The 25,288-nt window shown below is 33.7% G+C and overlaps 1 protein-coding gene across 2 annotated transcripts in view; it reads right to left on the reverse strand.

Moving 5' to 3' along the window:
- The window catches only part of LOC135842565 (fatty acid synthase-like), a 41,611-nt gene that overhangs the window by 14,814 nt on the left and 1,509 nt on the right, over positions 1-25,288 (reverse strand). Inside the window, exons 2-18 of one of the 2 annotated variants that reach the window (XM_065360086.1) lie at positions 21,883-22,023; positions 21,588-21,761; positions 21,313-21,507; positions 20,939-21,177; positions 17,567-17,797; positions 17,266-17,463; positions 17,053-17,184; positions 16,753-16,983; positions 15,917-16,106; positions 15,597-15,826; positions 15,192-15,496; positions 9,404-9,662; positions 9,196-9,304; positions 8,855-9,115; positions 8,550-8,729; positions 8,318-8,469; positions 8,067-8,234 (exon numbers count right to left, since the gene is read on the reverse strand). In XM_065360086.1, coding sequence (XP_065216158.1) covers positions 8,067-8,234; positions 8,318-8,469; positions 8,550-8,729; positions 8,855-9,115; positions 9,196-9,304; positions 9,404-9,662; positions 15,192-15,496; positions 15,597-15,826; positions 15,917-16,106; positions 16,753-16,983; positions 17,053-17,184; positions 17,266-17,463; positions 17,567-17,797; positions 20,939-21,177; positions 21,313-21,507; positions 21,588-21,761; positions 21,883-22,023 — 3,395 coding nt within the window. Of the gene's footprint in view, positions 1-8,066; positions 8,235-8,317; positions 8,470-8,549; positions 8,730-8,854; positions 9,116-9,195; positions 9,305-9,403; positions 9,663-15,191; positions 15,497-15,596; positions 15,827-15,916; positions 16,107-16,752; positions 16,984-17,052; positions 17,185-17,265; positions 17,464-17,566; positions 17,798-20,938; positions 21,178-21,312; positions 21,508-21,587; positions 21,762-21,882; positions 22,024-25,288 lie in introns of those variants that run through there. The other variant, XM_065360087.1, reaches the window with a different exon arrangement.

The raw sequence follows: 25,288 nt of genomic DNA on the forward strand, positions 1-25,288 counted from the left end.
TCTGGAAATCTTTCTAAATGGTAGTGAAAAGTTGGTGATTTTTGCTTGAAAAATTCTGTTAAATACTCTGCATCCCTAACCCACTGAATTCCATTCAAGATCACTTTCAGTCCTTTACCAAACACTTGAAAATTAATGGATTGAAAAAACTACTATCTTTCGTCAATTTTATATCACTTTTTCATCATTAAAAATTGATTTCACCATAAACCAATGCTAGATTTGTATGTATTCAGCAAATCAAAGTTCCATGATTATAAGTATGACACTATTGTTACAATAAAAATTCACTTTTTAAATTGAATTTTTTTTTTTTTTTTTTTGACATTTTTTTATACTGGGCGTGTATAATTGCCAGGATTTTTACGCCCAGTTTCGAGGGGTTAGTCTAGATTTGGTTTGAAAGATTGATTTCTTTGATGTATTTAAGAATGTTTTCCATCTGTTTGATGTTGTCAGGAATTGTAGGGTTGAGGTCTGAAATGTTTAAGGATTGGCGTTTTGTTTTAAGGGAGGGACAGTAGAATAGAAGGTGTTGAGTGGAGATTATTTCAGAGTTACAGAATTGACAGGTGGGTTTAGGAGCTTTGGTGTACAGATGGCTGTGGGTTAATTTGGTATGACCAATTCGGAGGCGGGTGATTATAATTTCTTCTGATCTGTTTAGGTGGCTAAGGTGCTTCCAAGGGAGGATTGATTTTTTGTGGGTAAATAGTTTGTGATTTGTTTTTGAGTTCCATAGATTTTGCCAATTGGAGTTTTGGATGATTTTTAGAATGTTAATAACATCATCATGGGTCACAGAGAAAATTTTAGAGGGGGTAACAGCTGATTTAGCTGATTCATCTACTGCCTGATTTCCTTCAATGCCTACATGACTTGGGACAAACATAAATTTAATAATTTTGTCAGTAGTCTGAAGTTTATAGATGATTTGATGGATCTTATGAACAAGTTGATGTTCAGAAAATTTGTTTTGAATTGATAAAAGAGCAGAGAGTGAGTCTGACTGAATCAGGAATTTTTTGTTCGGGCTTTTTGAAGTAGAGATCTTTTGTAGGCAATGGAGTATAGCAGAAACTTCTAAATTGAAAATTGAAGAATATTTATGAGCTGTGAAGTTGGTAATTTTACCATCAATAGAAAAAGCATAGCCTGCATATTCAAACTCATTTTTAGAACCATCTGTGAAGCATAAAATAAATTCATGATATTCTGCTATGATCTCAGTATATTTTTCTTTGATGAAACTAGATGGGTACTCATTTTTTTTGTATTGGGATAAGGATAGATTGACTTCTGGTAAAATTAATTCCCAGGGAGGAAATTCATTGTACTCGGAAGTGAGGTCTAATAGGTTTACATGGTAATTTCCTAAAGAATTTTGGAGAATACATGAGTGATTTTCAGAATGGTTTGAAATATTTTGAATTTGTTTTTTGATTAAAGTTCTGACTGGGTTTGTTGGATTTGTTGTTGCTGATACAATGAATTTATTAGTAATATAGAAATTCCTGAAGTTTGGAGGGGGTTCATTAGCCTCACAGTAGATGCTGTCTATAGGAGAGGATGGTAATGCTCCAATACATAGGCGTAAGGCAGCATTTTGTATTACTTTAAGGATTGATAGGTTTTTATCTGATGCACTGATATAGGCTGGACAGCCATATTCTATTTTGCTTCTAATTAGAGATCTATATAACTGAAGTAAAAGGGATCTTGAAGGGTTGTATTTTGGATTTTTAATCACTTTCAATAGATTTAGGGTTTTCATTAAGTTCTGTTTAATGGATAAAAAGTGAGGTGTCCATTTGAGCTTGCAATCGAAAATCAATCCAAGGAATTTTGTATTTGATTTGAATTCTAGTTTTTTACCTTTGAGGGTTAGGGAAGGAAGTTCAATTTTGTTTTTTCTAGAAAAAAGAATGCAATGGGTTTTAGACTGTGAGAATGAGAGACCATTTGAATCTGCCCATTCTTGAATTTTATCAAGGGTTTCTTGGATAAAGAGCTGTGCTATTTGTAAGTCTTTGAAACATAGGGAGATGTTCATATCATCTGCAAATAATCTTAGTGACATTGGAGGAGGGATAATGCTATGAATACTATCAATAAGGAGAATAAAAAGAGTTGTACTCAATACAGAGCCTTGTGGAACACCATTTTGAATTTCATATACTTGTGATAAGGTATTATTTATTCTAACTTGAAATTTACGATCAGAAAGAAAATTTGCAATGAAGAGAGCAAGATGTCCTCGAATTCCAATTGAGTGGATTTTTTCAAGAATTTTGTACCTCCATGCTCTATCATAAGCCTTCTCTAAGTCAAAGAAAATTGAAATAACACTTTCCTTATTTTCAAAGGCAGTGGAAACCTCTTGTTGAAGAGAAAAAAGATGATCAGTGGTGGATCTTTTCTTAAGAAAACCACTCTGGCTATTATTGAGAGAGTTTGTAGATTCAATGAACCATACAAGTCGTTTACTCACCATTTTTTCTAAAATTTTGCAAGGTACAGAAGTAAGAGAAATTGGTCTATAACTAGAAGGGGACGAATTTTCTTTATTTGGTTTTAGGATTGGAATTATTACAGCATTTTTCCATGAGTTAGGGAAAGAGTCTGAAAGCCAGATTCTATTAAAGAGATTTAAAAGCTGTAACTTTGCCTGCTCTGGAAGGTATTTTAGCATAAAAGGATGAATATTGTCAGGACCAGGGGAGGAATTTTTAATGTTGTGATTCAGAACATAATCAAGTTCATCCATATTAAAAGGTAGGTTGTAGGTTTCAAAGTTATCTGAGTTGAAATTTAAAGTTGATTTTTCAGTTTCTACTTTAAAGTTTTGGAAATTAAGGTCATATGATTCATCTGCTGAAACATTGGCAAAGCATGTAGCAAAAATATTAGCAATATCTTCATCTAAGGTGATCACTGTGTCATTGTGTAGAAGGAATGGGATATGAGAAGGAGTATAAGAACCTTTCAAAATTTTAATACTCTGCCACATTTTTTGAATGGATGTATTTTGGGTAATAGATAGCATAAATTTATTCCAGCTTTCTCTCTGTTTTGACAGATTGATCTGGCGTGCAATAGCTCTCTTCTTTTTGAAGTTTATTAGGTTTTCTAAAGTAGAATTATTCTTATATTTTCTGAGTGCTTTTTTTCTATCTTGAATGGCAACTTTTAGATCATCACACCACCATGGTACTACTTTTTTAAATGGTTTGTTGGATGTTTTAGGAATGCTTAAAGTAGCTGCTTGAATTATAGATTCAGTGAAAAGTTGGACAAAGGAATCCAAGTCATGATTTTCATCATCAACTAATGAAATTAAATGATTAAATAGAGACCAGTTAGCTTTCCCTACTATCCATTTTGGGAACCTTTCTGGGGGTGGTTTAGATAGTGGTGTGGAGATTTCAATATCTATGGGGAAGTGATCACTGAAATAAAGGTCACTTTGGGGTTTCCATGAAATAAGATGAGCAATGTTTGGAGAGCAAAATGAGAGATCAATTGACGAAAAGGTTCCACTTGAGAGGTTGAAATGAGTATGAGAACCATTATTTAAAAGAAAAATGTCACTTTTTGAAAGGAATTTATCTATAACATTTCCACGATTATTTGATTTTAGGGATCCCCAAGTAGGGGAATGGGCATTGAAATCTCCTAGTATAATGTAGGGGGTAGGTAGTTGGCTGATTAAGTCATAAGTTTCATCAACAGATATATTCTGATGGGGAGGAATGTACATATTACAGATAGTTAGTTTTTTAGAGGGCAGTAGTGGGTTAGAAATTGAAACAGCAATGGCTTGAAGATTGCCTACTGATAAATTAAATAGGGAAGAAGCTATTTGTTTATTCACCAGAGTAATGACACCACCACATGCTTTGTCTCCACCAAGGTAATCAAATCGATAAGATAGGTAGTTTCTTAGATTAAATGAGTTTTTTGGACGAAGATGAGATTCTTGAATGGAAATTACAGATGGGCTACATTTTGTAATCAAAGATTTCAATTCTGCATAATGGCTATTAACACCATTTATGTTCCATTGGATAATTTTCATACTATTTTAGATAGGTATCAAATTTTATAAATTTGATTGGGCAGATGAAAGTTTCAATTTTTTTTTTTTTTTTTTTTTAAACTGATTATTTAGTGGAATTTTGAATTTCTGTATGATTTGTAACTATGTAGGGAGGGCATATTACAATATATAAGATAATATATGGCATATGTACAACATACATTAGGTACCTACTAAATAATAATCTAAATATAACAACACAGAAAATGAAAAATAAAAATGAAGATAAGGTCACTACAAAATGAAACTACATGGGAAGCATATTTGGGTATAGATAACAGGCCTATTTACACATGAAAAATAGATACATGCATGATTACAACAATAAGGTGAGCTATCAGTACAAAATTACTATGTGGTAAATATAAACTACTCTGAATGATGATCATCGGAAACTGATTCACTGCTGTCTGTTTCACCATCTGTTTTTTCATCTTGTTGATCATCCATATCCATTTGATCATCATTGGGTGGGTTGAGATAGTTTTCAATTTTTTTCTTCAATTTTGTAAATCTAGTCTTCATTGTTCTTGAGAGAAATGGGTAGTTTTCATTCAAAATTTTTACAATTCCTTCAAGATTATCAGTCACTTCCTTTATTTTGTCAATTGGGTCTGGATTTCCCTTTATCATATCAATAAGAAGGCGGAAGTTTGTGAAGGAGATTGGATAGTTTTTTGCATTTGCCTTGAAATTTTCTTCCATTGGCTTAAGTTGCTCAATAATAGACAGAGGTTCATTCTCAATTTCAAGTTTTTTCCGAGGTTTTGACTTTTTCTTCTTGATTGGAGATTCCTCTTCTTCAATTTCTGGTTGTTGAATTTCATCTGATTGGATTTCTGTTACTGACTCAATTTCTCCAATTTTTACTGAGCTGGATGTTGTGTCAGATAATGGTCTCTTAATAGACTGATTTACAATATTTTCAGAAACATTTTGGTCAACAGGATTTTCACGATGCAAGTTGGTAGCAGATTCTTCTTTATTTTTTTCTTGTTTGGAAAATTCACATGATTGAGATGTGTGTCCAGTTCTATGGCAGATGAAACATTTCAGTAGAGCATCATTATAAAAGGCCCTAAAATCCTCTTCATCAAATTTGATAATTTCAGAGGGTGGTAATTTCTCAACTTGATCTTCAGGAATGTATACAAACCTTCTCTCGGATAATATTTCTGTGAGGCCCTCTTCTTGGGAAAATCTAAGAAACTTCATTGGAGATGATGGTATGACTCCATAGGTTGCCATAGCTTTAGTTATTTCACTGTGAGGAACATGAGGAGGGACATTTGAAATTATGATCTTCTTATCATTTCGTTCTTGTTTATACCATCTGGCTTTAACAGGCTGTTGATTAATAATAATTTCACCACCAGATTCGAGAAAACTTTCAGCTACTTGTCTAGTTCAAATAAGAAGTCTCTTTTCTTTTACTGGCCTATAATTGACCTGTTTTCTAATGCATCTAACGTACGAAAAATTCGTACGTTAGATGCATTAGAAAACAGGTCAATTATAGGCCAGTAAAAGAAAAGAGACTTCTTATTTGAACTAGACAAGTAGCTGAAAGTTTTCTCGAATCTGGTGGTGAAATTATTATTAATCAACAGCCTGTTAAAGCCAGATGGTATAAACAAGAACGAAATGATAAGAAGATCATAATTTCAAATGTCCCTCCTCATGTTCCTCACAGTGAAATAACTAAAGCTATGGCAACCTATGGAGTCATACCATCATCTCCAATGAAGTTTCTTAGATTTTCCCAAGAAGAGGGCCTCACAGAAATATTATCCGAGAGAAGGTTTGTATACATTCCTGAAGATCAAGTTGAGAAATTACCACCCTCTGAAATTATCAAATTTGATGAAGAGGATTTTAGGGCCTTTTATAATGATGCTCTACTGAAATGTTTCATCTGCCATAGAACTGGACACACATCTCAATCATGTGAATTTTCCAAACAAGAAAAAAATAAAGAAGAATCTGCTACCAACTTGCATCGTGAAAATCCTGTTGACCAAAATGTTTCTGAAAATATTGTAAATCAGTCTATTAAGAGACCATTATCTGACACAACATCCAGCTCAGTAAAAATTGGAGAAATTGAGTCAGTAACAGAAATCCAATCAGATGAAATTCAACAACCAGAAATTGAAGAAGAGGAATCTCCAATCAAGAAGAAAAAGTCAAAACCTCGGAAAAAACTTGAAATTGAGAATGAACCTCTGTCTATTATTGAGCAACTTAAGCCAATGGAAGAAAATTTCAAGGCAAATGCAAAAAACTATCCAATCTCCTTCACAAACTTCCGCCTTCTTATTGATATGATAAAGGGAAATCCAGACCCAATTGACAAAATAAAGGAAGTGACTGATAATCTTGAAGGAATTGTAAAAATTTTGAATGAAAACTACCCATTTCTCTCAAGAACAATGAAGACTAGATTTACAAAATTGAAGAAAAAAATTGAAAACTATCTCAACCCACCCAATGATGATCAAATGGATATGGATGATCAACAAGATGAAAAAACAGATGGTGAAACAGACAGCAGTGAATCAGTTTCCGATGATCATCATTCAGAGTAGTTTATATTTACCACATAGTAATTTTGTACTGATAGCTCACCTTATTGTTGTAATCATGCATGTATCTATTTTTCATGTGTAAATAGGCCTGTTATCTATACCCAAATATGCTTCCCATGTAGTTTCATTTTGTAGTGACCTTATCTTCATTTTTATTTTTCATTTTCTGTGTTGTTATATTTAGATTATTATTTAGTAGGTACCTAATGTATGTTGTACATATGCCATATATTATCTTATATATTGTAATATGCCCTCCCTACATAGTTACAAATCATACAGAAATTCAAAATTCCACTAAATAATCAGTTTAAAAAAAAAAAAAAAAAAAAATTGAAACTTTCATCTGCCCAATCAAATTTATAAAATTTGATACCTATCTAAAATAGTATGAAAATTATCCAATGGAACATAAATGGTGTTAATAGCCATTATGCAGAATTGAAATCTTTGATTACAAAATGTAGCCCATCTGTAATTTCCATTCAAGAATCTCATCTTCGTCCAAAAAACTCATTTAATCTAAGAAACTACCTATCTTATCGATTTGATTACCTTGGTGGAGACAAAGCATGTGGTGGTGTCATTACTCTGGTGAATAAACAAATAGCTTCTTCCCTATTTAATTTATCAGTAGGCAATCTTCAAGCCATTGCTGTTTCAATTTCTAACCCACTACTGCCCTCTAAAAAACTAACTATCTGTAATATGTACATTCCTCCCCATCAGAATATATCTGTTGATGAAACTTATGACTTAATCAGCCAACTACCTACCCCCTACATTATACTAGGAGATTTCAAGTTTGGGTAATACATTGAAAGCGCTATCTTCTGGTTTTTATTGATAGTACATGGTTAAACATTTCTTCAAATGTGACACAACAAGCGCATGTGCTACAACACAATAATATGATAGATGTACATTGCTTTGAAGGTGAGAAAACACCCTAAAAAATGGCACTAAGCATGATTTGCATTTCCACCATTCATATAGTGCCCAGACTTGGACCATATCAAAAACCATAGAAAACAAACTGAGGGTTACGCAAAATTCAATGGAAGGCTCGATACTTGGCATAAAAATTAGAGATAGAAATATGTACGTAGGTGGAATAGATTGTCCAGCCTTTATTCTTGTCATGCATTAATCTGTCAACTTGAATGCCCTTCATTGACGACTTTAATTATGAATAGGTAGTAAATTGAGGTAATTTTGATGGAAAAAAATCCAATGTTTTTTAAATTTTTCTGAGTTTTCAACCTCTAAAATTCGAGCTGGATGTTTTAAATAAGTTTTTTTGAAAGGCTCATCTTTTCTCCAAATTTTGACAGCAGAATGTGACTATCAATGTTACCCTATTAACTAAGTATATGTACCTCGTTTGTTGACGAATCGTTCAAAACATCTGCAATTTCCGTGGAAATATAACTCATCTTGGGATCGTAATCTTGATGAAGTAATTCGTAAGTAATTGCTTTCACTACGTTTGTGTTTTTCAATGCTATTTGAACGCAAATTCTGATCATTTCGCGTAAATTCATTATCTGGAAAAATCAGGTGTTTATTTGTTCATTGCCTTGTTGAATGTGTGTGCGGGGAGAAATTAGGGATGTAGATATCGATTTACTTCTTCGCTTATGTAGGGCACAAATAAGTATTTTTCTAGCACAGGAGTGGCTCGATTTTTTTGGCGAGCTATTTCATTGCCTTTCCAACCACTCATTTGAATTCCTCCGGAACATAACAAGTTATGGTAAGGATGAAAATGAACAGAAAATTCTGTAAAAATTGATGCATGCAGAGAGCATAATATTTTCATCGTCAAACTGTGCATTTGAAAGGATCATAATGGCACATACTGGGATTTTCTTTGTCCAATGACTCCAGTACATTATAATGTTTTGCAAAATCAATAACTACTTTGCCGATGAATGTAGGAATCAGGAGATCTCTGGTGTCTACTTGTAGAAGAGTGATCTGCGCCATTCCATCCATAAAACAAACAAAATTATTGTTCCAAGAAACTTCGCCGTATTTTCCTGTACAAAAACGATTTCCCTGATCAATTTAAAGACTGAAATATGGGGATAATTTATGTAAGAAGGAATGGGCTACAAAATGAAATGCGTCGCGTGTGGTGGTGCATTTTTTAGTAAAATGTTACCGTCGCAATCCACGTATTCAACATTCTTGAACGATCCTGTATAATTGTATCCTCTTAATCGAAGTTCTTTATAAAAATCGTCTTTATTCATGGCTAAGGAATTGGAATGAGAGATTTCCCTTTTGTGTGGTGTAACATCGAGCATTTCCTTGTGAGCAATTCCAAGTATTCGCACCTTTCCTGTTGCTACAATAGCGCCATTCGCTGTCACTTCAAAATATTGGGTACGTTCATGAACAGAAATGAGGAAGTAAATTGCACCTGAATAATTTTGAGAAATAATTTAAAATTGATTTTAGATTTGAGTTCTGTGAAATAGTCTCTAGTGAAGTGATTTTCACCTTGAGTGGGAACAGTTAGCGCATGTTCAAAATGAACGTTTTCAAAAGCGACAGAAAGTTCTGATATGCTCTTTTTTTTAATCATGGAAACCGTTTCCACGACTAACCACTGAAATTCAACCCCATGATTATTGATTAGGTGCATATTTGTTCATTCTCAAACTTACAGAATGATTTGCTATAAGGTAGGTACTAGGTAGGTACTTACCAAGAATCCAAAAGCTGGGTATAAATTCCTACCATCGATTATGTGACCATGTATGTATGCGGTATCTTCATTTTTTGGCATGTACACGAATTTCCTTTCAGTAGAGTGGACATTGTCTGTATGCATTTCACCTCTGAGCCACAGTTCCGTGTGTTGCCACTTGATTAAGGGGGAAATCATTGGAGTAGATCTGCTGACTGGGAATTCAACTCGAGGATACAAGTTACTAATTTTCATTGTGCATCCCATTTCGTACAATCTAAATAATATAGTAATGAGTGATTCAACAGACGAATAATTATACCTACCTAATCTGTAGTAAAATTTATTATTTTTCAAGAGCTTTCATACCTACATCTACTTACTTGATTGAAATCATTCACTTATTCTCGTGTTTTTCTACAAAGTAGGTAAGTATTGCAAAATGATGAATATTGTAAACGTCCTACTGGGAAGGACTAGGAGATGATAACCTAACGTTTTATTTTCACGAATAAGTCGCACCTTGGGAGTAATAAGGTTACATCTCAAATAAGTGAAATTTTACAGGAGAGTGATTTTCTTTTTTTTTTTAAACTTGATTCATTATTTTCATCATCTTATAATTAATTGTGAGGAATGAATAGCACCTCATTTTAAAGATCAAGTATCCCACCTTCATTTAGCATAAGAACACTTTGAAAAATAAAATCTTGAAGAGGAAATATTTCAATGTTTGGAAAACATTTTGAGTTATAACCTTTCATTATAATTGATCTGGAGGCGAAAGGAAGTGTCCAAAAAATGTGGTGTTAACAAAGTTGTAGAGAATTGAATTTCCAATCGACATGATGTCGTTAGTTTTTTTCTAGAGTGCTTAGTTTTTGAGTTTTTCTCAAAAACTAAACATTATGTGTGCAAATTCATTTTTCTGATAAGTGATCAATTTAAAAAAATTTTTCCATTTGGTACAAACCAATAAAAAATACACTTCTTGTGAATATTTCTATCTGAAAAACATTGAAAACAATCAAAACTGTTTTTTAACACTTTGTATGTTCAAAATTTACTCCAAGAAGGCGGACTTTTTTGAGATGTATATACCCTTACATGTATGTAACTCCAAACAACTTGCAATGTTGTTGGGATTTTGAGTTAGGTCATTTGCGTTTTTACAAAGATCTAGATAATGTAGGTACCTACCCAACTCAAAGTGTTATTTTTAGTTGAGTGTGGTCATACAAACCCCAAAAATGCAAAAATGTCAAAATAGACTAGAAAACCCGTTAAAACCGCGCATACTGCGCGGTTCTCCTAGAGCGTGGAAGTATAAATAAAAAATTCAAATGCGTTCCTTTTTCTCAATCTTCATTCCTAGAAAAGAGCTCATTTGTTGACTTTTTTAGAGCTTGAATTACACATTTTTGAGAGCTATTTGCTCTTTCTCCAGAAATGTTCAAAGTTTGAATCAGAAAAATGAATTCCTCCCTGCATGAAGAAACTTTTTTTTTACTCGTACCTACTTCTCAAAGCATGAATTTTTGAAATCTTTTTGCCCCCGCTTTTCTCAGGCTCGTTTGTTTTTTTTTCAATTTTGAGTTTTTCAAAATACCTCTCAAAATACTTATTTTAGAGAGCTTTTGCCCTTGCTTCGTCAGGGCTGGTTTGTTTCTGTTTTCCGCAATTGAAAAATTTTAGACTTGAAGGAGAAATTGAAATTTTTATACCTACGTTGTATGAATATTAGACAAAATTGTACCTTTTAAATGACAAAATTGTTATTTTATCTCATACTTTTTTTACTTTAAAACTCGCCGTTTCATTTCGAAAAATTGGTACATATATTTTTCCCCCCAAATGTCGTTCCAGTTTTCCATCAATTTTTTGTAAGTATACATATTATATATTTTTAAAAAAAATTTCATGTTGGAAAAAAGTTTTTTATTCGCCCCGTTTCATTACATTAGCACGAACCTTAAAGGTGAAAATAAAATCATAAATTGAAGTGATAAAATTATATTTTTGACATCCACTTGCTTGAGAAAAATCTTGGGATGTTTGAAGACATTGGAAAAGTAAAAAATTTTAAGGTAAAATTTTGCCCATCCTTCGGCTCCCATTTCTTATAAGATCGTAAGTGTTTAAAAAATGTCCTGCGTAAGTCTTGCTTTTTTATTTTGAAATTTTGTAAGACACCTTGTCTTATAACATGTGTTTATTTGTATTATTTTTTTTAATGATTTTGATTGAAATTAAAAAATACGTTGTATACAAATTTTCTTCCAATTCCAATTTTTTTGATTTTTTTGTATTTGGTTGGAAAAAGGCAGTGTAAAAAGTACTGAAAAAGTAGTGATTTTTCAAAAAAAAAAATCTGTTAGATACCTACCATGTATTAACCCGATTCAGAATTGCATTCAAAACAAAAATGAAGTGTGAAAATTGAATCCTATTCACAACTGTATCTGAATCACAGCGCCACAATTCATTTTTTTTGCAATTCACCAATTTTTCCAATTTTTTCTCTTCAAGGAGTGTTTTTGATAGAAATGTCTTATCAATTTTTTGAGCACTGAGCACCGTTCATTTCGAAAATTGAAAACACAAATTCGCAGCTATATGGTACCTACTATAGCATGAAGTCTACTGCAGGTAGTTTTTAAATCGTTTTTTAAGCCTCCAGCAACCTTTTGGAAATTACTTGAATCTCCAGCAGATTTTTCAGTGCTCGAAAATTTCCATAAAATTTTTACCAAACAGAGATGGAAATCCAAAATTCACTCTGCACTCCAATTTAAACGCGTTATCAAATCTACTGTAGGTGGGTTCAAGTCATTTTGGAGCCCGCAGCGACTTTTTGAAAATTCCCAAAGCCTCCGGCAGATTTTAGAAACTTGAAAATTTCGCCAAATGGAGTTATATAATCTAAATTCACTCTGTAACATAATTTCAACATGCCATGAAGTCTACTGCAGGCGGATTTCAAGTCGTTTTGAAACTTTCAGATACTTTTTTGGACCTTCATGGCAGATAAGGCTCCGGTTATTTGTTTCAAAATTGGTGTATTCCTGTCTCAAATATATTTTTGTCCATCGATTTCATACTTCTTTGAAAAGTTGAAAAATTATCCTTCAGCCTCTGCTTGAGGAAAGACAAAAATTCAGTTAACATTCCATTTTTAACACAAAATCTGTCCGAAATATTTTTTTGATTTTATTTTGCATCAAAACTTCATTTCTAGTCAGCAGTAGGTAGCAAAACTAACAAAAATTGAATTACGAATCACGACTTTTGAATCAGTCCATTGAATCCTTTGAAAACTGAATCGCAGATTCTGAATCAGATTCTGTATCAGATTCTATTTTTTGGGAGAATCGCCCAAATTGAACCCAATTCATTTTTTTTTTGTTAATCACCCCATCTCTGGTCTTGTGGAATCAAAAAAACTTTGCTGAATGCTGCGTTGTGATTGGCCGAAATGGTTTCTCGAGCTTTTTGAACATTTAGCCAAATTTTTTGAACTTTCAAGAACAGCCTGCAAATCTACACTTCACAAGCTTTCTATTGATGGGTCTTTTATGAAAATCCGTTGAGTACTCACTGAGATCTCGTGGGAACAAAAAAACCTACATCATTTATAAGTGGGAATTATACAATATGCCGAATGCTGCGTTGTGATTGGCCGAAATGATTTCTTGAGCTTTTTGAGCTTTTGGGCAAACTTTTCGAACTTTCAAGAATAGCCTGCAAATCTACACTTCACAAGCTTTCTATTGAGGGGTCTTTTATGAAAAATCGGTTGATCTAATTGCTGAATGATGTGTTGTGATTGGCTGAAATAATTTCTAAAGGTTTTTGAGCTTTTAACCGAACTTTTCAAACTTTCAAGAATAGCATGCAAATCTACACTTTACAAGCTTTCTATTGAGGAGTCTTTTATGAAAATCGGTTAAGTACTTTCTGAAATCTCGTGGGAATTATATAATATGCCGAATGCTGCGTTGTGATTGGCCGAAATGATTTCTTGAGCTTTGTGAGCTTTTGGGCAAACTTTTTGAACTTTCAAGAATAGCCTGCAAATCTACACTTCACAAGCTTTCTATTGATGGGTCTTTTATGAAAATCCGTTGAGTACTCACTGAGATCTCGTGGGAACAAAAAAACCTACATCATTTTAATATATAAGATTTTTTTTGAGATGTAACCTTACTACTTTCAAGGTGCGAAATGTTGAACTTTTCATTTCAATCAAATTTGTGAATTTGAAGTGAAAATACACATTTTGGGAAAATCATCGCTTGACTGATCAAAATGGCTGTGTCATTAGAACACTTCAACGCGAGTCAAAGATGCTAAATTTTACTTGTGCCCACTTTGCAGGATATTTGGAAAACTGGAAATTCTAAAAACTCACTCAGAGTACTAGGGCTACTAATTGTTTGCGCTTTTCATAAATTGTCTGCGCTCTTATGCATCGATTGTGCTTTTAGAAAGCAGGGGTTACCAAACTCGTAAGTAATATGTACTCAAACACCTAGTTACTGGAAGATATACAGATTCATGCGAAGGCATTTGAGGAGGTGGATAGCAAAACGCAATAACTCCATTTTTGTTTTTTTTGGGAAATTAGGAAAAATTGTCAGGAGGGGAAGGGTGGGGGGTCGAGTTCCGAAATTGGTGTCAAATGAAAGGGGAAGGTGCCACAAATAAAATTTCCACTCAATTTCAAAATTTCAGTCACCTGGGTAAGCACAGTGAGGAAAAGAAAAAAAAGTTATTGCGTTTTGAACGCAAAATTTTTTTTTTGGTGTTTTTCTGCAAAAAAACGTATTTTTTATTTGAAAAAATTGATGTTTAATCGAGAATTTTCGATAAAAAACAATTAAAAAACTGGAATGTGAAATTCAAACAATTCCTGTGTGTGATATGGCATTCAGAGAGTGGCAACGAAAGCACCATTTTTTTAAGTAACTCTTACCCAACGATTTTCAGTACCCACCCGATGAAAAAAAACAGTGTTACCACATCTGCGCAACTGAAATGTATAAAAAGTAGTGGAGTTATTGCGTTTTGCAAACAAAATCTCATTTTTCAGTGCATTTAGCTCTAAAATCAGACTTGTTTTCCTCGATTGCGCTATGATATTCAACTGATGGACAAAATCTGACACCGGGAATGGATTCGCCGTTGAATTTTACATAAGGATAGATATCAAACTCAATTTTCGTAATTTTGGAGTTATTGCGTTTTGCTATCCACCTCCTCATTTCTTCACTTATCTTCAACAGCGTCTTGCAAATACATACATTATAGGGTTTCATTTTGAGTTGAAAGTTACTCAGAAAACATTCCAGCTCAGGAAGTGCCCCAGGAGGGGAGAAATGGGCACTCACAGGGAGAATATTATTGAAAAAATTGTGGTTTTTTTCTATCTTTCCGCCATCCCACCTAGGTACTTGTATTTTAAGACTTTTAGGGTTCTACTGAACAACCAAAACATCGAAAGATATCACTCCTGAAACTTGACGAATATTTTGAGACGCAATGTAGCCAATTTTTTAGAAAAATAATAGAGCAGATATATGTAGGTATTATGTACCTTAAACCAAATTTCAATATTCCTATTTTTCCAATGAGTAGCTTCCTAGTTGAATCCACTTTGTAAACGCTCGTTATCATTTTAAAGGCCAATTTTTGTTCGCTTTCTCCTATGAATAGGTATTTTTGAAATTTGTCTACTTACAATAATTAGGTAGATAGTAGATACCTAATTGTATTATTTTAGGACATCAAAATGATTAATGCTTACCGTCCAAGAGCATTCAATAAGTACAAGACACTATTCTCATGATCTTTCATCGTTAATGGAATATTATCTACGGTGGTTGGTAATGAGCGTTTCAAGATCGCATTTAGTAACCCGTGAGGCGCTATTTCAATAGTTAAGGCGTTATTGGGAATATGATGGCAACTTTCTTCAAAATATACAGGATTTAACAGATTATTTGTGTAATATTCGGCCGAAGAATATTTCACTTTATCGCTATTCCATTCTTGTTCGGGAGCAGATGTGCATATCCATTTTTCAGAACGAAGTTTTTGTTCTGGAATTATCTGAAAACAAAACATATGTTAGGTAATCTTAGTTTGCTGTATGATTTTTTTGGAAGTTTGAGAGAATGAGAAAGCTAGTAGGTAGGTATTTAAGTTATACTTTTTTCAAGTAAGATACAAGCTTGGTCCCTGCTGCAGTAATATAGCGACTGTGATACGCAATATTCGAAGTGTCGACTGCACGAACAAATATTTTCTTTTCTCGCAGTATCTTAATGAAATCCTGTATAATTTCTGTTGGACCTGATATAGTGCAATTGGTGGGACCATTATGGCATGCAATGTCAATCTCTGGCGGTAAAAGATCTTTCACTACATTGAAACTTTCACCTGTTACAACATGTGCGAATTTGGCAGTAATTGGTGGCGAGGAAAATCATTATGGGTATGTATATACGCATTATGCTGTCTCATGCTTACCAACAGCCGCCATAGTACCATGGATCAATTCAGTTTCTAACGAAACTAGACCACGATAATAAGCTGCCAAAAGCATTTGTTCAGCTGTCAAGCATCCATCAGCATATGCACATGCCAATTCTCCTACAGAATGACCGACAATTCCATCTGGTTCTATGTTCAATTTTCTTAATACGTCTACCAAAGCTATCTATTGAATCATCCGTATTAAAAATTAATCTGTGATAAATCTCTATACATACATCCCAAATACAAACTAAATTCATGTGAGCAAAATGTAGGTACCCGGGGAAAAAAGTTCAAACTTGGCTATACATGATCATGTATGATGACTTCATACATGATCATACTAAAAAATTGTCCCCCACATGCTCATGTATGGATCATTTGTATGAAATTGCATGTTTTATATCATACATTTTATTCTATAATCTAGAAAAGTGTCTATAATCTGGAAAAATGTCTGAAATTCATTTATCCACATTTGTCTTGCATTCTTAGCACATCTTATGTACTTACACCATTCAGCAAATCATCCCATATATTTTATACTGACAATATTTTTACTATAAAAATTCATACATTCTCGAATTTTAAGTATGATCATACATGTTCATGTTAAAAAAAATCCCCGCATTTACACATGATCATGGTTACACTAAATCATACTTGATCATACATGATCATATATGACATGTATGATCATGTGGGGGACAATTTTGTAACATGAGCATGTATGGAACTTCGGTTTGTGTATGATCATGTATGCTCGAGTTCATCCACCATACATGATCATGTATGGCCAAGTTTGAACTTTTTTCCCCGGGTACTCGTACTTGAATAGCTGCTATTCCAACAAACGAGTTTAAAATATTGTCAAACATTTGTGGATTATCATCTGTGATGATTTTTATTAAATCGATTCCTTTTGATTGCAGAACACCGTGACTTCTTTGAATGGACTCAGCAAAGATTGGTATTTCCATCAATGATTTCCCCATAGTAGGCCATTGTGATCCCATACCACTAAAAACGAACCATATGGGTCGCTTTTCGCCGCCGAAGAACTGGAAATGTTTTTTAACTACATTTGCGAAAACAGTTGAAATTTATTTACTGAGAAAAAGGTACTCCACTTTTTTAGAGGATGGGTGTTCTTTATTCTTTTCTAAAATTATGTATCCTCTATAAAGATGACCACTTATGTCATTTTTGAAAATTTCATGAAACAGTGCCATGTATTCTGCATTATCATGTTTTTTTTTGATCTGTAAAATAAAGAGTGGATTTTTAGACCATGATTATATGAATGACCCACTTTACGTTGAGGCTATGCGGTATCGTTTTACTTCGTTTAAAATATAGTCAACGGCTTCTTCAGTCCTTCCTGATGCAGTCACTAACCGTGGAATTGCCCCATTCAACAAGTCATCTTCTTTTCTCACCTTGGTGTGCGGTGATAATACAATGTGACCATTCGACCCACCAATTCCGAAAGAGTTCAAAGCGAAATATTCTCCTTCTAATGGTGTAGGTTTCGATATAATCTTCAAAACAAAATCAATTGAAATTTTATCAGGTCTGGTTGTGAGTACATATGTATTATGTAACCGCTTATCACGAATAATAAAAGTTCAATTGAAACGTTACCTCGAGGTTTCCATTTAATAATCCTTTGATGTTTGGATTCGGTGTATTAAATCTGAGATTTGGAGGTATAGTTCCAGATTCAAAGGCTACGATCATTTTAGTTATGGCACATAATGCTGCAGATGCTTCACCATGACCCATATTGGACTTTATTGCGCCCACTTTTAAGGGTGTTTTACGATCAGCGCAGAAAAACTGCTCTATTGATGTTCCTTCTACAACATCTCCTACCTATAATATGTATCACATGGATAAGTTCTCACTACTCAACAAGCGAATCTCGTTAACTGGTCATCTCGGATTTAACTCAAAATTTGGCTCACTAAAAGTTCATGTCACCCAAACAGCAGAACCGAATTTTTAACTGTCGAAGTTGAATTTTCAAATATTGTCCAATTTCGAAAAATGACTGAAATAGCTTATTTATTGACAAGGTTTGCATAACAATGGTAAACTACGAAAAAAAAAATTGAAAGGAGGAGTTAGTTGCGATAAGGCCATTTTTTGGCACCAGCTAGTTATCGACTCAACCACATTCAAAATGTTGTAATAAATGTCCCAAATACGAATCCGTGGTTGGTTAACCCAAAATGACCATTTTTGGGCTCCAGGGGTTCCCAAAGTTGCGAATAAAAAATAATTCTAGGAACCACTGAGTATTATTTTCAAAAACTTTTTTAGCATAAAATATCTGTTTGAACCAAATAAACGTTATGCGAGGTGATTTTCTCAATTTCGACCCTGAGGGGCAAAAATTGGGGGTTTTAATTTTTTGAAAATTTTGGAACCAACATATTGGACCTACCCCTTCGAACCCCGCTAAAAAGCCTTTTACAGTTTATTAGTACATGAAAGACCTCCATCCACCAAATTTTGAGCTCAATAAAAATGTTCGCTGGTACTTAAAAATCCAGTTTTCCAATTTTTCGTAATTTCGATATTTTGGGAATCCCTGGAAAACTAGAAACCTGCGTTTTACGCCAAACATAACGTTTTGAAGTATATATTCAATAGTCTAGATGAAAAAGTTTAATTAATCTCCCTGCATATTCGTAATTTTGGAACCTTTTTTTAGACCCCCCCCCACTTTAGGCAACCCTAAAAAAGGCGCTTTCGCATATTTTTTCAAATAAATTGAAGAATTTACGTTTGAAACACACTAGCAAGTGCTCGATAATTTTTCATATGATTTTTCTAGTAACTTTCAAAATTAAGCTATTTTGGATCAAATTCTGAGATTTTTACTTCGTTGAAATCATGAAAATGTTATTTTAACGTTTTTTCGAGGAGTTAGGTAAACGTAGGTAAACGTTAAAATAACATTTTCATGATTTCAACGAAGTAAAAATGCCAGAATTTGACCTAAACTAGCTCAATTTTGAAAGTTACTGGAAAAATCATATGAAAAATTATCGAGCACTTGCTAGTGTGTTTCAAACGTAAATTCTTCAATTTATTTGAAAAAATATGCGAAAGCGCCTTTTTTAGGGTTGCCTAAAGTGGGGGGGGGGGTCTAAAAAAAGGTTCCAAAATTACGAATATGCAGGGAGATTAATTAAACTTTTTCATCTAGACTATTGAATATATACTTCAAAACGTTATGTTTGGCGTAAAACGCAGGTTTCTAGTTTTCCAGGGATTCCCAAAATATCGAAATTACGAAAAATTGGAAAACTGGATTTTTAAGTACCAGCGAACATTTTTATTGAGCTCAAAATTTGGTGGATGGAGGTCTTTCATGTACTAATAAACTGTAAAAGGCTTTTTAGCGGGGTTCGAAGGGGTAGGTCCAATATGTTGGTTCCAAAATTTTCAAAAAATTAAAACCCCCAATTTTTGCCCCTCAGGGTCGAAATTGAGAAAATCACCTCGCATAACGTTTATTTGGTTCAAACAGATATTTTATGCTAAAAAAGTTTTTGAAAATAATACTCAGTGGTTCCTAGAATTATTTTTTATTCGCAACTTTGGGAACCCCTGGAGCCCAAAAATGGTCATTTTGGGTTAACCAACCACGGATTCGTATTTGGGACATTTATTACAACATTTTGAATGTGGTTGAGTCGATAACTAGCTAGTGCCAAAAAATGGCCTTGTCGCAACTCCTCCTTTGGTTTGGGTACTAAAGTCGACCTCCCGAATCGATTTCGATCACATTCGAGTCGATCTAGAGCCTTCAACAGGAATTAGACTCTCTCGGCCACCCTACAATCGTTCCAGAAAGCGCTGTAATTAACTTCGGTAGCTGAAAATTTGATTCTGTGCAGTTGATGACATGCACTTTCAGTGTACCAAATTTCAGCGAAACCGGAGGTGACGAGGTGTCAAGGTTGCTTTCTAACAAGGAAAGCCGCTCCCCATGCGTTAATCTCCGATTTGAATGAAACGGAAAGAGGACTTCAAAAAACCTCAATCCTCCAATTTTCAGCTGCTCAAGTTGATTTTTTGATTTTTAGTGAAGGTTTGAAATTTTGTTTACTCAGGTAAGTAAGTATAGAGCTGTTTCACTCAGAAAACAGGAAAAAATTGCTAATTTCGTGCATCTCTCCAGGGAATCAACTTCAAGACCTCAAATATTAGACAAAGACGTGTCTTCTGTGAGACCTGATCGACTCATCATACCATCGTTGACCGGATCCGGCTGTCCGGTCAAAAAACAGGATTTTTTACCATTTTTTCTCATCTTTTCTGTAAATTTGAAAAATCTCGTCTCTACCCACCATAATATGAACTTGAGCAGCTGAAAATTGTGCCGGAGGGTCTATACACGACACACATATATGTTCATCCGGATAGTTTATTTATGTAGGTACGTGATATTGGAAAATTTGAAAACCCAGTAAAATCAGCTCATCAAATAAACGTCAGTAGAGCTCAAATTTTGGTCAAACAGTCGGTTTATTCATATTCGAACTAAAGCTAATTTTATTTAAATAATTTTCCGTGATTTTTCCCACAACTATGAAAAAACCAAATTCTAAACTTTAGCACTACTTTCTAAATTTGAAACAGTGAAATTTCACTGCTTAGCAGTCACGACATTTTGGCTTCTTAAAAGCAGTAGTTTTTTACTGCAAAACAGTGAAAAATCTACTGAATTGGCCAGTAAAAATCATTTTTACTGATCAATTCAGTAACTTTGTTACTGTTTTGCAGTAAAAAACTACTGCTTTTAAGAAGCCGAAATGACGGGACTGCTAAGCAGTGAAATTTCACTGTTTCAAATTTAGAGAGATATTTTGATGCATTTGGAAAAATGGGATTTGGGAAATTGACCATGAAAAACGGCGATTTGGAGTTTTTCTATTCGGGAAAACGTATTCGGACGGGATTCCTCGATTAGTTCCATTGTTGTATACAATGCTTCATTACCTTCGTTCCCGTCCCATGAGCTTCGATATACGCGATTTTTTGCGGATCCATGTTAATTTCTTCGTAAAATTGTTTGTATAGTTTCACTTGAGACTCAACTGAAGGAAATGCGAATCCTTCTTCTTTGAAACCATCGCTATTTGTTGTCGAATGAATCACATTAGCATAAATTCTTCGTGCAACTTTCCTCCTTTGCAGAAAAAATGCAACCACTGCTTCGGCTCTCACGTAACCGTCAGCTGAAAAATTAAGTACGGAGTTAACAAATTAAGTCAACGATCGATTTATTCGTAAAATCAGGCGCAGGCAAAATAACGAGAGTCGAAGTTTGCATTTCAATTTCAATCCTAAAGGACATATGTGTATGTAAGTACCATCAGCATCGAACGGCGCACTGTTTCCTCCACCGGAAAGAAGAGGATTATGTTTAAAAAGCTCAACCATTGATAAACATAAATTGGTTGAACACACGATTGCTCCTTCGCATTGTCCTCTTTGGATGGCTTTGATAGCATGGTCAATAGCATACAAAGACGACGAACAAGCTGTGTTCACTGGATAGCTGGGACCTACAATAGTATTACATATACGCAATTGAATCGGTGGAAGTGGATGTTGGAAAATTCGTCCATGAAAATGCTGTTATTACCATGCACGTCTAACCAATTGGAAATCCTATTGGCTAGCATGAATCTCATTCTGCCAAAGACATCAATATAATTATCTGGCTTCAGGTCCCATGCTGGATCTCCTTCATCGTTAGTATCCCAAACTCCGCAGATGACCGCGATATTTTTTCCTTTTATTTCTTGAGGATTATAACCTGTGTTTTTGAAATGATCGTCAATTGAATTTTATGCGAAATATATGTATAAAAATACCTACATATCCAATCATATGCTAACGAAAAAAAAAATAAATAAATAAGAAAAATAAGCGCATACCTGCATCCAGAATGGCTTCAAAAGTTTTTTCTAGTAACATTCTCGCTCCAATGGTCATACTCTTGGCTTGATTACGAGTTATTCGAAAAAAAGAGTAATCGAAACGATCGATGGTTTTCATCAAGCCAACTTTTACATCATCTGTATAACGTGTAAATAAAGCATAGGCAGCTATGTATATTTCAGCAATAATATTTTGAGTTATGAGTAGGTAAGCATTGTTGTGTGTGATTTGGAACCCATGATTTGATCTTAATTTACTTTTATGTGAAGAATTTACAAAAAAACGACTTGCACAATAGAGCATACTTAGTCAAATTTGAATGTCCAATTTTGAACCTACGAGTAAATGAAATGTTGTACGTAATTAGGCTTACTACAGTCTAAATAATTGAGCCTATCAAAATGGGCTAAAACTTCGCGAGAAATTCACATACGAATTTGGATCCAAACGTTAATTTATGATTTTTAGGATTCTTGAAAAAGTATCTTCCCATTTATCAAAATAAGTTGAAATTTTGCGAAAAATCAAAAATTTTCTATCTACACTTTTTTCGAACATTTTGTGATTTTAAGAAGTTATCATGACTATCCGGGGAATTGGCAGAATTTCAGGCTCAAAATCTTTCAAATAGGTGATGAAAAAAGGCAATATAAAAATTTTTGATTTCCTCGCAAAAGTTTAACCCATTTTGTCAGGTCGCGTGATATATTTGAAATAATTTTGAAAATGATGAGCCAATTTTGGGTTCAAAGTTCTTCAAAAATGTTCCAGAAACAATTTCGTTGGAACGTTTGAATTTCTCGTAAATTCTTTTTAAATCCAATTTGATAGATCGATCGTATCATACTTTTTTGAAAATCCACAAAATCATATGACAGCATACCTACCCGCAAGTGTGAAAAAATTCAGTTAAAAACTGCCAAAATCAGAAAATATGTACAGAAATTTTAATTTCCTCTTTTTGGAGGGGTCAGGGGCGGTGTCGTTGAAGTAATCCGAGAATTTTTTCACGAAGGTTTTGAACCATTCATGAGTTCTTAAAGGTTTTTATGCACCTCAAGTGTTGTATCTTGGCTAAAAACAATTGACATAAGGTAAAGTACCAGTTTGCGGATATCGACACCAGTTAAGGATAATCATTTTGTGACGCTCTATGTGACCAAAAAAAAAACTAGACAGCTAAGCAAAGCTTAGCTGCAAAGTGTGCGTAGCTAGCTGCCTTTTCTACAGCTATAACCGTTATTACATCTAGGTAGTGCATAAGTGAATCAACCATGTCACACTCACACACACACCGTCACAGCGATGAGAATTTTTGAAACTCTCACTGCTTCAAAATAATAATTGTTTTTCAGTGTTTTCATATTTTCCAAATTACAATAGGTATTTCAGAATAATTTATAAGCTTGTATTGCTTCTAAATTAAGAAATTTCTAGTTGTTTTTCATAGTTTGCATTGTTTTAAAATTTACAAAATTTCAAATCGATTTCCCAAATTCCCCATCGCTACAATTTCATAAAGTTATCAATAAATTTTCAGAATTTTGCATTGCTGCTGAGTTAGGAAATTTGCAATCAATTTTTAGAATTCACATTGCCTCTAAATAGTCAAATTTTGAATAATTTTTCAGAATTCTTATTGTCTTTAAATTAAAAAATTTCAAATTCAATTTTCAAGTTCATATTGTCCACAAATTGTAAAACGTTTACTTAATTTTTGGAATTCAGATTGTCTCCAATTTTTCAGAATTCTCTTCTTCTTCATAAATATTACAATACTTATTTCATATAATTTTCAAGTTCACATTATCTGCAACTTACAGAACTTTTAATCAATTTTTGGAATTCTCAGCGTCTCTAAATACAAATTTTCATATTATTTTTTTTAGAATTTCCATTGTCTTCAAATTTATAAATTTTCAAACCAATTTTCAGAACTTGCTTTTTATTCTAAATTAAGAATTAAATCTTATAAAATACCTATGTTAAGAATTTGCATTGCCTATTACACGAAAAAAATATGGGTAATTTTTACAAAAAAATTTAACTAAATACTCACAATTAAGTACCAGATCCCATTCAATAATTTTTACTGTAATCGTATAGTAAAACTTATCATTTTAATAAATTTTGCTATAGGTGGGTAATTCTCAGAAAAAGGGTCGATTTTGATATGCATAATTTTGAAAAATGAAAATCATTTTTTTGGAAAATTTCAAGTGGGAATCATTTGTATGTGTGTCTCAGATCCCTTTTCTAGTGTTGGCCTCAATTCAATCCCCCCCCCCACTGTGGACCCCGGCCCCCCAAAACGGCGATAATTAGAATTCGACCCTCATCGATGTGTAATATGTCGATTGACATGTTTTCAAGGTCGTAGAATTCGAATCTGGAGTTATTTTTTTTGTAGAGGTGGAGGGTGAGGCGTGGGGAGGGGGAAAATGTCAAATTTTGCTTATATTATCGTGTAATATGCCGACTAGCGCGATAAAAGTACAGCTGTCTGAAATTTGGCCAAGTCGAAGGACAAATGGGTGCTGGACAAGCCGAAGGACAATCTCAACGTTTTTTCGTTTCTAGCCTTACCTACTGGACATTATTCGATTTTTAACACGTAATAAATGTGTACTTATCATGTAGAATAACTTCCCGTGCTCAATTATTGGTTTTGGCGGGTTCATTGGCGTAAATGAAAACACCAAGCCGAAGGACACAGATTTTGCGAAATATCAAAACTTCACAGATAAGTACGATCAGAACGAGCTGTAATGTAGTTTTTAAAAAGAACGGTGCGGGGTAACATTTCTATGAGAACAGTCAACCAGTGCAGCCACTCATCAGAAAAAAATGTTGGATTGGGAAGCTACCAAAAATAATTGAAAATTGCTCGAAAATTTGCGCAAAAAGTGTGTGACAGTTTTCAAATGTGAATTGTGAGCTTCCTATAGACTTATTGCAATTGCAATTTGCACAATAAGAGACCTTCATGTTCTATGATAATGAGAATGTGTCAATTTTTCCAAAAAAAAAATGAAGTTCATGACACTTTATAACATTCATTTTCAAAAACATGATGTGTGACAGCCAAGTCGAAGGACATTTCGGGTATAAAATCAAATGTACACCAATGAAAGGAGGGTCTAAAAACCTCAATACCATGTGTGAAATGTGTGTGGGGTCATTCTTGAATGGACCAAAAAAAAAAAAAAATTCATGCTAAAACCGTTGAGAAATTTGCCATGTACACGAATTATACCTTTTTCTGAGAATTACCCACGTACCAATAGTAAAAATCATTTTGTTTTAATAACTTTTACTAAATCATGATAATAAAAATTACATGTTTCAATTGTACAAAAATTAGTTTAATAATTTCTCATTTTGAAGTAATTTTTAAATTAT

Source organism: Planococcus citri, chromosome 4, assembly GCF_950023065.1.
Source record: "Planococcus citri chromosome 4, ihPlaCitr1.1, whole genome shotgun sequence".
Classification (NCBI taxonomy): Eukaryota; Metazoa; Arthropoda; class Insecta; order Hemiptera; family Pseudococcidae; genus Planococcus; species Planococcus citri.